This window comes from Vicugna pacos, unplaced genomic scaffold (genome assembly GCF_048564905.1).
Source record: "Vicugna pacos unplaced genomic scaffold, VicPac4 scaffold_103, whole genome shotgun sequence".
Classification (NCBI taxonomy): domain Eukaryota; kingdom Metazoa; phylum Chordata; class Mammalia; order Artiodactyla; family Camelidae; genus Vicugna; species Vicugna pacos.
In genome coordinates this window covers 4,117,188-4,131,269 of record NW_027328783.1, presented here as the reverse complement: position 1 = coordinate 4,131,269, position 14,082 = coordinate 4,117,188, and the positions used below count along the sequence as shown (strand labels likewise).

The 14,082-nt window shown below is 41.9% G+C and overlaps 1 protein-coding gene and 1 long non-coding RNA gene across 2 annotated transcripts in view; one reads left to right on the top strand and one right to left on the bottom strand.

The window, feature by feature from the left end:
* LOC140694716 (uncharacterized) overlaps positions 1-14,082 on the top strand; it is a 144,606-nt gene that overhangs the window by 20,756 nt on the left and 109,768 nt on the right. Inside the window, 5 exon segments of the mRNA XM_072957826.1 lie at positions 3,198-3,257; positions 3,356-3,513; positions 3,792-3,912; positions 9,010-9,119; positions 10,460-10,583. Coding sequence (XP_072813927.1) covers positions 9,064-9,119; positions 10,460-10,583 — 180 coding nt within the window. The 5' untranslated portion in view covers positions 3,198-3,257; positions 3,356-3,513; positions 3,792-3,912; positions 9,010-9,063.
* LOC140694758 (uncharacterized) overlaps positions 1-14,082 on the bottom strand; it is a 92,693-nt gene that overhangs the window by 58,017 nt on the left and 20,594 nt on the right. The window lies entirely within an intron of this gene.

The following is a 14,082-nucleotide window of genomic DNA, read 5'->3' as shown; positions in this document are numbered from 1 at the left end:
CTCCAGAATAGGGTCACTGTCTTCATTGTGTTTCATTTGTTGGGTCACAGTGTCTGGATAGTGCCTTGCTGTCCAGCAGTTTTGTGAGGATACGGTGCTCGTGAATCATTGTAAGGACAGAATTTTGACAACAGACTGTGTTGTTCATTTCACGACGGGAAAGGTAATATAGAATTACTGTTCAGATCTGTTTTAAAATTAAGCTTTGAATTTTGAGAATAGTTCAAGAAGCCATACAAAGCTCTTTTTCACTAATTTTAGATCTATCTTAGACACATTATGTTTACATAGCAGAGTAACTTATCAAGTAGATTTGACAAAAGGAGTGTTATATTGATTATTTGTTTTAGTTGAAATATTCTACCAGGGATAAAGTCATAAGTGCCCATAAATGAACAAATATATTTGTATTTCTATGCAACATGGGAGCAGACTACATATGTTTCTATATAATATATATGACTGTGTGTTTTAATCTTTCTGTCAGTGTTTTAATAGTTTTTCAGCAATTTTGTAACTTTAGAATTCTTCTATGGAAATCACCCCCAATTCTAGTGCAGTTTGTACTGTGTATCCTGTCTTATGCATGGGATTCCACTGTCCCCTCAGTGAGGAATTTCCTCTCCTATTGTGTTAGGAGCAGAGTTAAAGGAACTGTGATTTCTAGGCCTTTGCTCTCCATGTGTTTGCAGTTGGCTCTCAGTCACGATTTTCCCTTTCCAGAGTTTTCATTGTTAAATTAGAATTTCTGAAAATAACTATTAATATGTTGCATTGGTCTCCCTAGAAACTTGACGTCTTTGTGCTTTTCAGTTTTCAATTTATGAAAAATGCAAATGCACTCTTGTTTTTAAGTTGTCCTTTTTCAATAGATATTTATCTCTTAATTGATAGAATAATTTTTTCCCAATGAATGAATCGGTGTGCATGTTTTAAAGGATAACTTACTTTTTATTTTTCTTATTGTAACAGTAATATTCATTGTAGAGAATTTAGTAAATAAGGATTAACACAGTAATAACTTCACAATGACCTCTAATCTCACCTGGAGATAGAGTTGTAAGGTTTGAAATTGAGAATTATAAGTCCTCTCAAATTTTTCTTTTTCAAGTATGTATTGGTTACTGAGATCCTCGAATTCCCATATGAATTGTAGCAGCGGATAGTCAGTTTCTGCAGAGGAGCCCGCTGGGATTGTGATCGAGACCACGTTGAATATACGGATCGCTCTGGGGAGCACTGCCATTCCAAGAGCACTTTCTTTTGATAGGGGAATGTGTGTGGAGTGTCTGTCCTGGTATTTAGGTCTTCTTTAACTTTTTTTTTCAACAATGCTTTGAGTTTACAGAGTATTATTTTACTTTAATTATCTTTGCCTTTATATTGAGGACAAGTGTGCAAGGTACCGGGATCAGAAGTGTATTTGAGCCCCGCAACTTGCTGCCACCATGGACGCTGCACTCTTGCTTCACCCGCTGTACAATCTTGCACAGAATACGACCTCAGTAACTCTCTCTTGAATGAATGATTATATGATTGTTGGATGATGCTTGAGAGTCCTTGTGATGATTTTTTTCCCCAGCCTTTCCCCAGTTCTTAACTATGCCCTTTCTCTTCCTAAACTCCAGCCTGGGTTTCAGCCTGCCTGTGGCATTGATTTTCCTTGTCTGTGGACTCTTCCTTTCACTGGTTCCCGATAATGTTACATGTGGGCTGTGGAAACTTGCTAGATGTCAAGAAAGAGCTAATCCATTGTAGGCCAGTATTTTTAGAGTTTGTTATTGTTTTATTGATTGAAATTAAATGAGGCTGCCCCCTGAGCCCTCCCGTGAGCACTTTTGACCTTCCTACAGCTGATACTGCTCTAGTTGCTGCATGTGCCCTTTCCCCAGCCTTGATTTTGTAATTGAATAAGTCACCATCACTGGAGCCCTCTCTTGAAAAGATAAAGAGAACATTTGCTCCTTTTCCCTGTTTGGAGACTTCGATGAGATGAGATCCCAGATAAAGAATGGAGCCCCACCTCTTTCTGACCCCCGCTGTTTCCGTTCCTTTCTTCAGGGGAAAAGAGTACAATTCAACAGTATAAAGATTGATTGTGAGCTAATGAGCTAGACAAGACAACCGATCATTTATTAAATAACCTTTCATGATAGAAACAAATGTATTATACACACAAACAGCACACAAAGCACTGTAGTACCATGGTTACAATCGTGGGTCCGAGTTCGTGTCCTGCTCTGGAGAGACCAGTCCTGTGAGATGGAGAACTGGTAAGTCGGCTTAGCCTCTCCAGAACTGGTTTTCTGTCCTGCAGAGACGGGGCTCGCTAGGCGTCCCCCCCCCGTAGAGGTGCTGTGGGGTGTAAATGATGCGCATGGGCAGCCTGAGCACAGCTGCTCATTCCTCGTAAGTGCAGGGTAGCATAGCTTTTGCGGTGATGGCTTTATGACCGCCCCATGTAGACTGTCAGTGCTCTGAAGGGATGCCTTGTGGTTTGGAGATGGGATTCTCACTTCTGTAAATACCCAAGTGTAGTGTTATTGGGCCCTGCTGATTTCAGTCTATTCTTTAGAAAGTACATATTGTAGATATATTTTTCAAGCATGCGTGCTTTTTTTCTTTTACTATTTAAAGTTCTACCCTCTCATCTCTTGGTATTACTTTTCATGGAATCCAGGAAACAGTCCTAAGCTACCTGCCTCTTCACACTTTTCCGTGGTGGTTTCCTTCCCTGATTAGAAGAGGGTTTTGCATAGGAAATTTTATTTGTTCCCCTTTTCTTGGAGTCTCTCTCTCTGTCTGCCCATCTCTCACCTCTCAATCTGTCCATTTCTCAACCCACTGCTTCTTCTGACATGTTCCAAAACGCATTTCAGGTAGCTTACAGAAGAACAGATACCAAATAAACAGGTGAGAAAATGGGGCCCAGTTCAGACAGTGAGGCTAGGAGGCGAGCCTGTGTGAGGATTGCAGGCGTGAGACACATGTCTCTGCCATGTGACTTATAAGATCGACAGCAGCAGTGTGCTTCAAGCTCCCAGCAGACACAGGGAAGCAGGATTTGAGGGAGATGCTTACTGGCTGTGAAATAAATAAGTGACTTAGGAGAAGCCCAGCCTTTCCAGCTACTAAGGCTTAGGAGAATATTTTGAGTGTCTTCCAAAATCAGAGTATGGCATCTTTTCTTTTTTCAGAGTTCTATGTATAGTTGGTTACATTCTATACCTGGAAATTTCTCCAAAACTGCTTCCCACGTGAGTCCCATGGCTCGGGAATTGGGTGGTTCTGCTCATTGATGGGGGTTGGCCAGAAACAGAAAATGAGAGCCTCAAAGGGGCCTGGGATTTGTCAGTTATGTTTTGTCAGTGCTGTAGGGTTCAAGAAATGCTTTCACCGTTTCTCTCCATCTGAGGCGGCAGCGTAATCTCTTACCAGCATCAGGAGCTCAGGGCCACGGGATGGTGGGGGCTGACTGCACTGCCGTCAAGACAGCTGAGCTAGTCACTGCAGGTGTGGTTCTTTTACATACTGCATTTCATGTTCTTTACTAGAATGTTTCAACAGGGAGTTAATTAACTGAGTTAATTAACATTTAATAAATATGATCTTTGTTGAAAAGACAGTTATAGGCAGAATATAAGCTGTGAAGTCTTTAAAAACGGTTTCATTACTGAAATTTCATTTGGGGAGATACACGGTTTATCTTATATATGGCTCTCTTTTAAAGTAACAAAGAAACAAGACAGAAAAGGCAGAGGATGATTTCTGTTCTTCCTCTCGGCTTGCAGGTGCCCTCACCCCCAGTAGCATCAATCAAGACACCAGCACTGACACTGGCCGTGCTCAGAACTGCCTCAGCCCTGAAGACACTGCTGACAAATAGAAGGGGGCCACGCCCTGTTACAGCAGGTGCTCTCACTTTGTGGGTCCTTATGTAACTTCGTGGTGTTAATCAGGATCGCCCGTCCTACATTGTGTGATGCTGCTGCTTTGTCTCCTAGTTACTTGTTTCTCTAAGTATTCTTGTATTATTCTCCAATGCATAGTACTACACACCCAAAAATGCTTTTTTCAGATGAAAAAGAATGTGCATTTAAAATAATAACTCTGAAAAGGGGGGCAAAAGAGGCTATCCTTGTCCCGCTATTCAAAGATAATAATTAACACGTTAACGTATATTTTCATCAGTGTGGATCACCTCTGTCATAAAAAACCAGAGAGCACTCTGTGACTGTTTACTGTGTGGACACCTCCATTTTCCATTCGGCTTTTTATATGTTTTTCTACAATATTCTATCTCCTCTGGCATGATTTTTGATGACCAGTATAGCATTCTGTCTTGTGGAGGCATTGTCCATTTTACTTCGGACTTAAATAAACTTTTAAATTCCAAGTATACTTAACTGAAATACTGAAAAGAGAACTGTGGTGGTACAGGAAGGCCCTACCTCCCTTCCCCTTATTTCCAAAGAGTAAAAACTGTTGAAAATTTGATATATATGTTTCATGACCTTTATGCCTATGACATAGATATATACACACATATGAGAATTCCATGTATACGTGTGTGTATATATGCTTTATTTAAAAATGAGACCATACTATATGTTTTTCTGCAGCTCGCTTTAATCACTCAGGTGTATATCATAGACGTCCTCCCACTCCAGACTCACCCGGTCCTTTCAGATAGAGTGGAGGGGTCTCCTGATTTGCGGGTGTGGTCTCTTTCCCACGCACACCTTTGGTGAGAGAATGCTGTGGACAAGGCCCTGGACCACGGCGAAACGCTGGCTCCCTCATTGCTCGCAGCTCGTCGTGATTTACCGCATCATTGTCTTGATGGTGGACAGTTAAATTTTCTCCATTTTCCACTGTCAGAAAGGATATTTGACTGGCATCCTTCTTGTACAGACATTCCTGTGATCTTTTATGAGTATTCCCTTAGTTAAGGCTTCTGGAAATTTAGTCCCTGGATGTGACATTTACATTCATCACAGACTCCATTCAAGTAACTCTAGAAATTCCTTCCATAGGGGAATGAAAAGATGCACAATTACTTATGTAACCAATTCTCTATTGCTGGATATGATTTCACTTCAGTTTTTCTTCCCACCATTGTAAACAGTGCTGTGTAAATGCCCTGATGGGTACATCTTTTTGGACTAAATTTGTTTTTTCCTAAAGGAAACGATTCCTAGAAGTGGTGTTGAGTCATTGTGTACGTACGTTTTTCAGAGTTTACATATCCATTGACATGTCGTCCTCTGAAAATGTCGCTCATGGTTTCTTCTCCCACAGATGGACACTAGATAGAATATCTTTTAAAAATATTTGCCAATATGATGAGCAAAAGTGCTTTTTCATTGTTTTAGTTTGCATTTGATGACCAGTGAGGTATTGAGCATTTTTCACTCATTAGCCATTTGACTTTTTTAAAATGAATGATTCCTTTTATCCTTTGCACACATTTAAGTGGGGGAGCTTCTTGTTGCTTTGTGACAGCCATTTGTATGTTATGAACATTAACTTCTTGTCTTCAACAACATGTATCACAGAGCTTTTTCTTGTCATTTCTTTCCTTTCATTTTGTTTAGGAGGATTTTTATTTTGGTAGTGTCTCAAAATATTCTTATGATAATAAATGTATTCCTTATGTGTTTTATCTTTGAAATTATTCTTAAAAATAATTTCTTATACTGGAATAAATCTCCTCTGTAGGTTTTTTTTAATCTCTAAGATGGAGATGATAATAGTACTTGTTAATGTAAGGGTAAGTTGAGTTAATAAGAGCAAAGTGTTGTATTTGCTGTTATTAGTACTTTTTTATATTTACATCACTGTCTGTAAATTATCTTGTGGTCCTTATGAGAGGAATAGTATTTATTCTTTCTAGGTGATTGTCTGATTGTCTCAGGACAATTACTGAAGTCATACTTTTCTCTTTGATTTGAAATCCCACCTTTACAAAATACTTGTGTACACTAGAGTCTCTTTTTGAGCTCATGGTTCCCTTCTGCCAATCTGCCTTTCTTACTCCAGCACCATAACTTACATATTGTAAAAATTTATTTAATAATTGGCAGTCTGAATTTTTTTCATTCTTTTCTTCCATCCCAAATTTTCTTGTCTAGTATTATGATTTTATTATTCCTGAAGAATTCCAAAATATTTTGTTCAAGTTAAAAAAAATCAGATTGGAGTTGTCATGGGAGTTTTCAGTAAGTTTTGAATTATTCTGATGAGAACTTACATCTTTACAAAACTGCTTTCCTCCATGCAATTTGTTGATGTCTCTACATTCTCACCTCTTACTTTACCCCTCAGTACAGCCCTGAAGTTTCTCCATTTAGAACATGGGCATTATTTTTTAACTTATTCCAGATTATTGTTTATGTTTTTGTCAATTTTGTAAGTGAAAATTTTTTGCTATTATATTTTTAAATGCTTAAAACTGAAATTTAGAAAGGAAGATTCGGTTTGTAAATACTCACTTTGTATTTTGTCATTTAAAATTGTAAGTATTAAGTAGTTGTTCCAGAATCCTTTCTTTTTTGTTTTTAAAAATTTGTGTCGAAGATTCTCAAAATGTTCATAGCTAAGTAGTATAGGTGGGGAGACAGATGGAGAGAGGTAGTGTGGCTCATGTACAAACTGTGAGCAGTTTCATGGCTGCCTTTAGGCTGGAGAAACCACAGAAGAGCCCAGGTTAGACAAGGAATGGCTTTGTATGCACTTGAAAGCCAGCTTTCCTGCCTGTATGGTGAAGCCTGGTGGGCGTGGCAGGTAGATGATCAAGGTCTGATCAAGGTCATTTGCTGCACAGAGCGCTGTGTCTGTGAGAAATGGTGACCATTGCCATGGCAAATGCTTGGTGCCAGGAACAATGCAGGGGAGCTGGGGAGCCTGTGTTAAGGATTTTCCAGTCCTGGGAGTGGGAAGATCAGACTCTGCATTCAGATCTGAGTTTGAATTAATCCTCTTTAGTTTACTGGACCTCTGACTTTTGTCAAGTTATGCATCCTGTTTGAACTCCTGCTTTGTTGTCTCTCAAAACAGAAGAATTACAGCCTGCTGCTAGAGTGTTTGATCAGGGTAAATGATTTGTGTCTATAAGATGTCACGTACAGTCACAAGCTCAGTGAGCAATGAGCTGTCCCCTCTTCTCCTGCAAATCAGTGCTCGATAAGTCATCAGCAGAAAGCGAGTCCCTAATTTGTATGTGGTGCAAGGAAGAACAAAACTAACGTCTTGCCTTTCCCTGGCAGTATTCTTAGTTCTTTGCTTCATGTACCTCTTTCCTCCTTCACTCTCCCCTTTCACCTCCTCCACCAAGAGCCTGAGACTCTCTCAGAACAATAGATTCAAATTATTTAAATGTTGGCTCATTCCCATGAAATGACAGTGACTTAAAAAAACTGTACACATCCCAGAATTCATTGTATTTGATTTACACACACACACACGTGCACACACACACACACACACATCAGGCTACCTCCCATTTGCTGAGGGAGAAGGGCCACTTTTTCTGAGTTTTCATTTACTCAGCGTGAGAGCAGTCTCTTAAGCAGAATTTCACCTGGCTTCGTGCATGGTTTTTTAAATTGGATTTCTGCTTTTTGTCCATAAAAATATTCTCCTATTAGAAGACAGGAAGTGGAGACATAGATATTCTGCTGAGATATTGGTGTTATCATATTTGAGTTTTAATGGACATAAGGCGGCATAGAGTCATACATTATTATGGATGAGAATCCATGATGATGTAACTTAGACAAGAATCTGGGTCTCCTGCCATCGTGTCCACGCGGGTGAAGAGGCAACTGGGTGGGGGATGGCAGGGAACCTTCTTGCTTGAGTTCCAGGTTCTTGTTAGTTTTCATTGCTCAGCTGCCTTTAGTTTATGTCCATGAGGCCTCTCATGGGAAGGTCACTATGTCCTGAGAGACTGAGTTACTAATCAGCAGAAAGCTCTGGACCCACTCATATTTTCCAGAGTTTTTCTGCTGACCTGCTGACACTTTATATAAATGAGACCTAACAAACTACTGGATATAAAATCCTTATTGTTATCATTTGCCCTCGAGTTCCATAGGAATGGGGTGCTGTCTCAGGCTGTCTAAGGCTAGATCTGAACAAAGATAGGGTGATAGGCTCTGCTGCTGGACCCTCCCCAGTCAAATGGGATTTCCACCTTAGTTTTTAGAATCAGGCAGATGAGTTCAAATCTTGTCTTTACCAGTTATTAGCTTTGTGACCTTGGGGAAATAACTACTTTTTTGGTTCCAATTTTATTTATCTGTAAATAAGTTCAGTATTTATTTTAGGGTTTTTGTTTTAGAATTGAATGTGCTAATTCCCTAATTTATTCCTAAAATACTGATCACATGGTTCTATGCTGGTGCCTTAGTAGTTGATTGCTAAGGGACTCAACAGTGAGAATGGGGGTGGAGCCCCCTGGATCATACAGCTTATATTCCAGGATATGCTTGTAAAAGACAGGATTGCAGTGGATTTTTAGTAAATGTCCATTCCTTTCCTAATCCCCATTGATTGTGTATATATCTTTATACTAATATATGAACAATTTTTTTGCAGTTTAAATCTCTTTGTAGTATTTAAAGAATGTAGCTATAACAAAAATACGTGAAATAAAATGACTTGACTTTTATTTTCCTTTCAATAAGCAAAACAAAATAAAATAGAAAAGAAAAGAAAAAGTATTGAAGGAGTAGAAATAATTTTATTTCCGTGGAGTCAACTCCCTATGTTAGGTTTTTCCATTGTGTTGTTCAACATCATATAAAATTGACAGGTTGTGACTTCAGTGTTGATAGCTAGGTGAGTATAGTTTCTTTTTGTGGTTGTCTTTGATGAATTATTTGCACTAGATCATAAATGATGTGCATGTTACATATTGGAAATGAGGAAACATTGGAGACATACTACCTCCAATGCAGTCATTTTGTTACTGAGTCCAAACTCGTTCTGCTCGCCACATGACAGGCCAATAAACCGGGAGATGAGGTGTTGGAGCAAGGAATAGTGACTTCACTTGCAATGCTGGCAGACCCAGAAGACGGCAGACTGATGTCCTGGAGAACTATCTTCCCCAAGTAAGAATTCAGTCTCCTTTTATACTAAAAAGGGGCGGGGTTGTGGTTGGTTGTTGCATACTTCTTGCTTTATGAATTGTTTGTCCTTTGAATCCGCTGTTCTTGCAGCTGTCCATGTGGATCAAATCATGGTACCCCTGTAAAACCTCCAAAAAAACAAAGGTTATTCTCTATTATGCAACTTGCCATCTCTACAGAAGTGCAGATGAGCTAACATTTTTAAAGATCAGGGCCAGGAGAATAGGCTTTCCTGCAGATTTCAGGCTAAAGGCAACTTTCTTTTTCAAATGGTGCAGAGCTACCAAGTCTGAGCCTAGGAAACAGGGCAGAGGTTTAAACTCAAAGGAACAGATTTAACATAGGGTAAAAACTGTACATTTTATTACAATTCCGTTTCCAGCTTCATAGATAATATTAGTAAGAAATATGAGCAATTTTGTATTTTTGCTTCTTAATAACCGATAAGTGTACCAACTATATTTTGTGAGCAGGGATACTGTGCAGGCATTGGGGTGACAGCAAACTCTTGTAGGGGGTGGCTGACCCTGCAACATCTCTGATGCCCCGTGAGTGTTGGTGAGGGTCCCCGTAGCCAGGGGCTCTCTTCAGGAACCAGCATATGGGCATTGACCTCTGGAGACCTCTTTTTCGGCTGCAGGAATTTTTTTCAGATATTGAGATTGAAAAATCACTCCAGCTGGGAATAATTAGGGAAAAAAACAAAAGGAAAAGGGTTTGGAGTAGAGTAGAAGAGTAGGACATAAGATCATGGAGCCTGAGTGCTTGGCAGCGGGGCCTCGGGAGAGAGGGGAGCAGAGGTGGGGAGGGGCCTGGCTCCAGAACCAGCTCCTGTAATTGTCCCTGCACGCAAGCCACATAGCTTTAAATTGGCCTGGGCCACCTCTCTGGGCTGGATATCACCCTGGGCAGAACCGTGGTATCTGTAAAGTAAAATGACTTCACAACTATTGCACAGAGCTGCAGGTGTAAGAGAGCCTAAGCCTGTCTCAGAGTGCAGGGGACAAGCGGAAAGGAATGGCAAAATTTCCACTGACAATTGAAATTTTGTTAAATAGCCTGCTACAGTTGTTTGCATCACTTGAATGAATGCAGGCATATTTCTGTGGGCATTTATAGGTTCACTGAACCCCACCAGCCCCTCTTGCCCCCATCGGAGATGGGCTTTCTCAAGCACAGTGCCCCTCCTGCTTGGGTGGAAAACGCTGCTGGTCCTTGCCTGGGGCCGGGCTGCTGCAGGGCACTGAATCCCCGAGGCACGGCCTGTGAGACACGACAGGAACATCTCTGCTCTTGACTGGGTGCCTCCGTTTCCCCTGCAGTGTAAAAATGCCGATGACTGAGTTAGAAGCATGCTTCCAAGCTGTCCATGTCCTTGGCATCCAGAAGCGGAGCCTGGAAGCTTTCGAATTTATCCAGAATGCGGTTTACATTCACCTTCAGCAGGTGAGTGTATGTCCTTACACAAGTGGAGGAATTACTGCAGTTTTCCTGGAACTTTCTCACTACAAGTCCATTTGATTTTTCTGTGCTAGGATTCAGTATGGCCTGCTAAAAACTCTGGAGTGAGATCTTGAAACCCTGATGAAGAGCATTATTTATTTCATTTCTCTATATGATACTCTTTTACTTTTAAAATTCAGAATTTTTGGTTGTTTCAAAAATTTTTTGGGGGGTTGGAGAATCATGTTTGCTCTTACCATCTTTGCAACCTGTTGCTTTGTGCCTCTCACCTGTCTTCTGTCACTTGTGAGGCGGTTCCATTTGTGACCCTGTCCGGGTTGTTCATGTTATAAAACATAAAGCCTGTAAAAGTACAGTCCCTTTTCCTCCGAAGACATTCCACAAATACTCCTTTAACCTGGGTGTGGTTTTAAGAAGACAGAATCTTTAGAACATGTCCTTGCAGGTTGCTAGTGCAAAATCCCAAAATCAATAGTCTAGCTCAACATCTAAAATCTTTCTAATTTACCTTGGAATTGTATGGATAATTGAAGCAGTTTGCTAAGAACTCAGACCAGGTTTAGAATACAGGCTGGTGTAGCTCAGCAGGTCCTCCCAAGCTGATGCTCTGCCAGAGGGCGGGGCCGAGGGGAGAGGGCGGGTCCTGCCCTCCCTGAGGTGACAATTTCATGGCAAAGACTTTCACCTGGTGAAGAACTTGGAGTTTCTTCTAAGAAGAGTGGGTCTGAAAAGAGTCCAAAAAGCGCGGGAGTGACAAAGTCCCATTTGTCTCAAGTAGGGGAGAGTGGCTGTGGGGCCACTTAGGAGACTCATGTGTCCAGATGGGCAGTGTTGGTGGCTTCCACTTGAGCGGTGGGACGGTCAGTGTTTAAAAGCGAACATATTGAAGGCATGTTTAGATGGTAAAAAGGAAAGGATGAAGGCTGTCTGTGAATGTAGGATGGAGTAAGGCCCAGGTTTCTGGGTGGATTAATGAGGTAAATGATGGTCCTTCTGTGCTCTGAGGAGGGAAAGCTGCAGAGGGAGTTCTGCGGAAATCTGATGAGTTCAGCTGTGGGTAAAGTGAAAGGTTGTTAGATGTGTGGTCTGGGAGCTCAGGTGAGAGCCAGTAGTGAGTAGGGGGAGGTGAGAGGGACTTTCAAATAATTTTGTATTGTGAACATACAAATAAGTATGAGTAATGACACATTTAACACCTCTATATTCTGGATTTAAAGCCCAGTAACATTTTGCTATACTGACTGCAGAGGTTCTTAATATTTTTTAATAGAAATAAGTAGAAACAAAATAGTGGAGTTAGTGAGCATCTTAGAGTAGATGTGTGTCCTTGTATGTATTTTTATACCTCATCTGTTTATAACCATAATCTACAAAAAGTTATCTTGCTTAGCATAAGTGTTAAACACAGGGACGTGACACACATTGTTGGGGGTTGAAGCTGATCTTCTCGGGCAAATTATGGACCCTCTCTTTTCCTTAGTTGCATCGTCTGTGACTGCCCCAGGGCCCCTCATCACAGCTGATTTCCTAGAGTAGATGTTGGGAGGGAGGCTGCTGAAGGGAGTAAGAGGTGGCAACTGCTAGGGATATTGAAGAGAGACAAAAACAGATTAAAGCCGATAAACTGAGTACAAATACCCTCTAAATAGAAGGAATCCCGCAGTGTTTTGAGCCGCTTATCATAAGGGAAAGAAAATCACGTGGATCCAAAGCTCTTGAGCATATGAATATTGTGGGTGGGAGGGTGTCATTATAAAAGTGTTGAGAAAAGGCCTCTTTGTTTTCCTTGACATTACCAGTAAGGATGGGGAGCAGAAGCGAAACCCTCTGCTTCACAGTTGAAGGTGCTGTTTTGTGTGAAACTGACCAAAGTTTGGAAACCAGTCATCAGCGATGCTGGCAAATGAAGAGGCTTCTGGATTGGGTGGGGCACTTGCTGTGACTTCCAGGTGACCTGCTGGCTGGGGACTGTGTGGCGGGCAGTAGTTTTGCAGGGTAGCCCGGGCATAATCCCTGGCTCTGATGCTGCTGGTCTGATTAACAGACCTGGGCGCACACTGTCCTAATGGGGCAGCTCGGGATGTGGCCCTGCCGTGCTGAGAGCGAGAAGAGGGCTCCCCTGAGGAGGTGTCCCTGCGGAGAGTGGAAATGTACTCCTGCAGGGGAGGAGGAGCCTCTGAGCAGCGGGCCGGATGCACAGGCAAGACCAGCATGAGCACTGATGTTTCCGGGAGCCGGAAGTCATACAGTGGCCCAAACGGCCTTGTTCCTGAGAGACTGGAGGGAATAGATGCTGAAAAGGCAGGCTAGGGTCAGACCCTGTGGTGGGTTATGAGTGACAGGAGAGGATTGTTCAGGCAGGCATGAGACAACCCTGTGGGCGTCCCAGCTGGGGCGTCACGCCGAAGGGAAGAGCAGAGTTATAGACTTTGCCACTTATTAGCTGTGTGACTTTAAGCAATATCACCCCACCTCTCTCTATATATATCTTCATCTGTAAAGTGACACAGTGACAAGGTCGTGCCATCAGAAGTATTAGCTTAGCTCTGATCCTCTTTGTCGACTCCTGTCTGTGCTTCCCTGCAAGGTTCTGCAATGGTTGCTTTTACTCTGAGACGGGAGGGCGTAGAGGGACACTGTAATACCCGAGGGCAGGAAGGGGTTGCTTTAAAAGCAGACATGTAACAGCCTGCAGCTGCAGACCTGCAGGCAGTTTGGTTGACGGTCCTTGAGAGGACTTTGGAGGCCTTAGCGTCGTCTTAAGTCTTGTTTCCCCTTGGGGACCGGATTTGCCTTTGGGGATTGATGTTGAAGATTTGAGCTTCTGCAAAGCTGTTTTCAGAGATGGGTATATACGTAAAATATCATATAAAATAAAATGATTTATTTAACGAGTGCGAATTTGTAGCTGTTAGGAACAGCTCTGTTGGCCTGGTCTCCACGGGGGACACCAAGGGTCAGCAGAGCGTGCAGGAGGGCAGGCAGCCTGCAGTGCTTCTGCGGGGTGTTCTCCCCAGCAGGGCGCTCTGCTGAGTTGAGTCTTCTACGAGTTTTGTTGCCAGAGGAGCAGACAGCAAATTAATGAGTTCTAGAGGGATTGTATAATGACAGGAAGAAATAGGAACCCGGAGATTTTCCGGACTAAAACACGCTTTGGTTCCTGATTCAGTGTGTTCCATTACAGAATTGATGAGTTGTGTCTATTCTGGAACGTCATTGAAATAAACGTTCAGCCTATATGTTAAGGGCTTTGTTTTATTTGGCTGGAGGACTCGAGCCGGGATGACAGCCTCTCAGATCACTCTGAGGGACTGCTCCCAAGAGGTAGGGGAGGAGCTAGGATATATAGAAGCTTACAACAAAGACCAGGTAATTGGAACAATAAAACATTGCTTGTTATCTAAAGAAAACCAGATATCTCAAGTTCAAGTATTTACTGCTTTTCTATGTATGGTGAGAAGCAAACATTTGGGTCATTGAA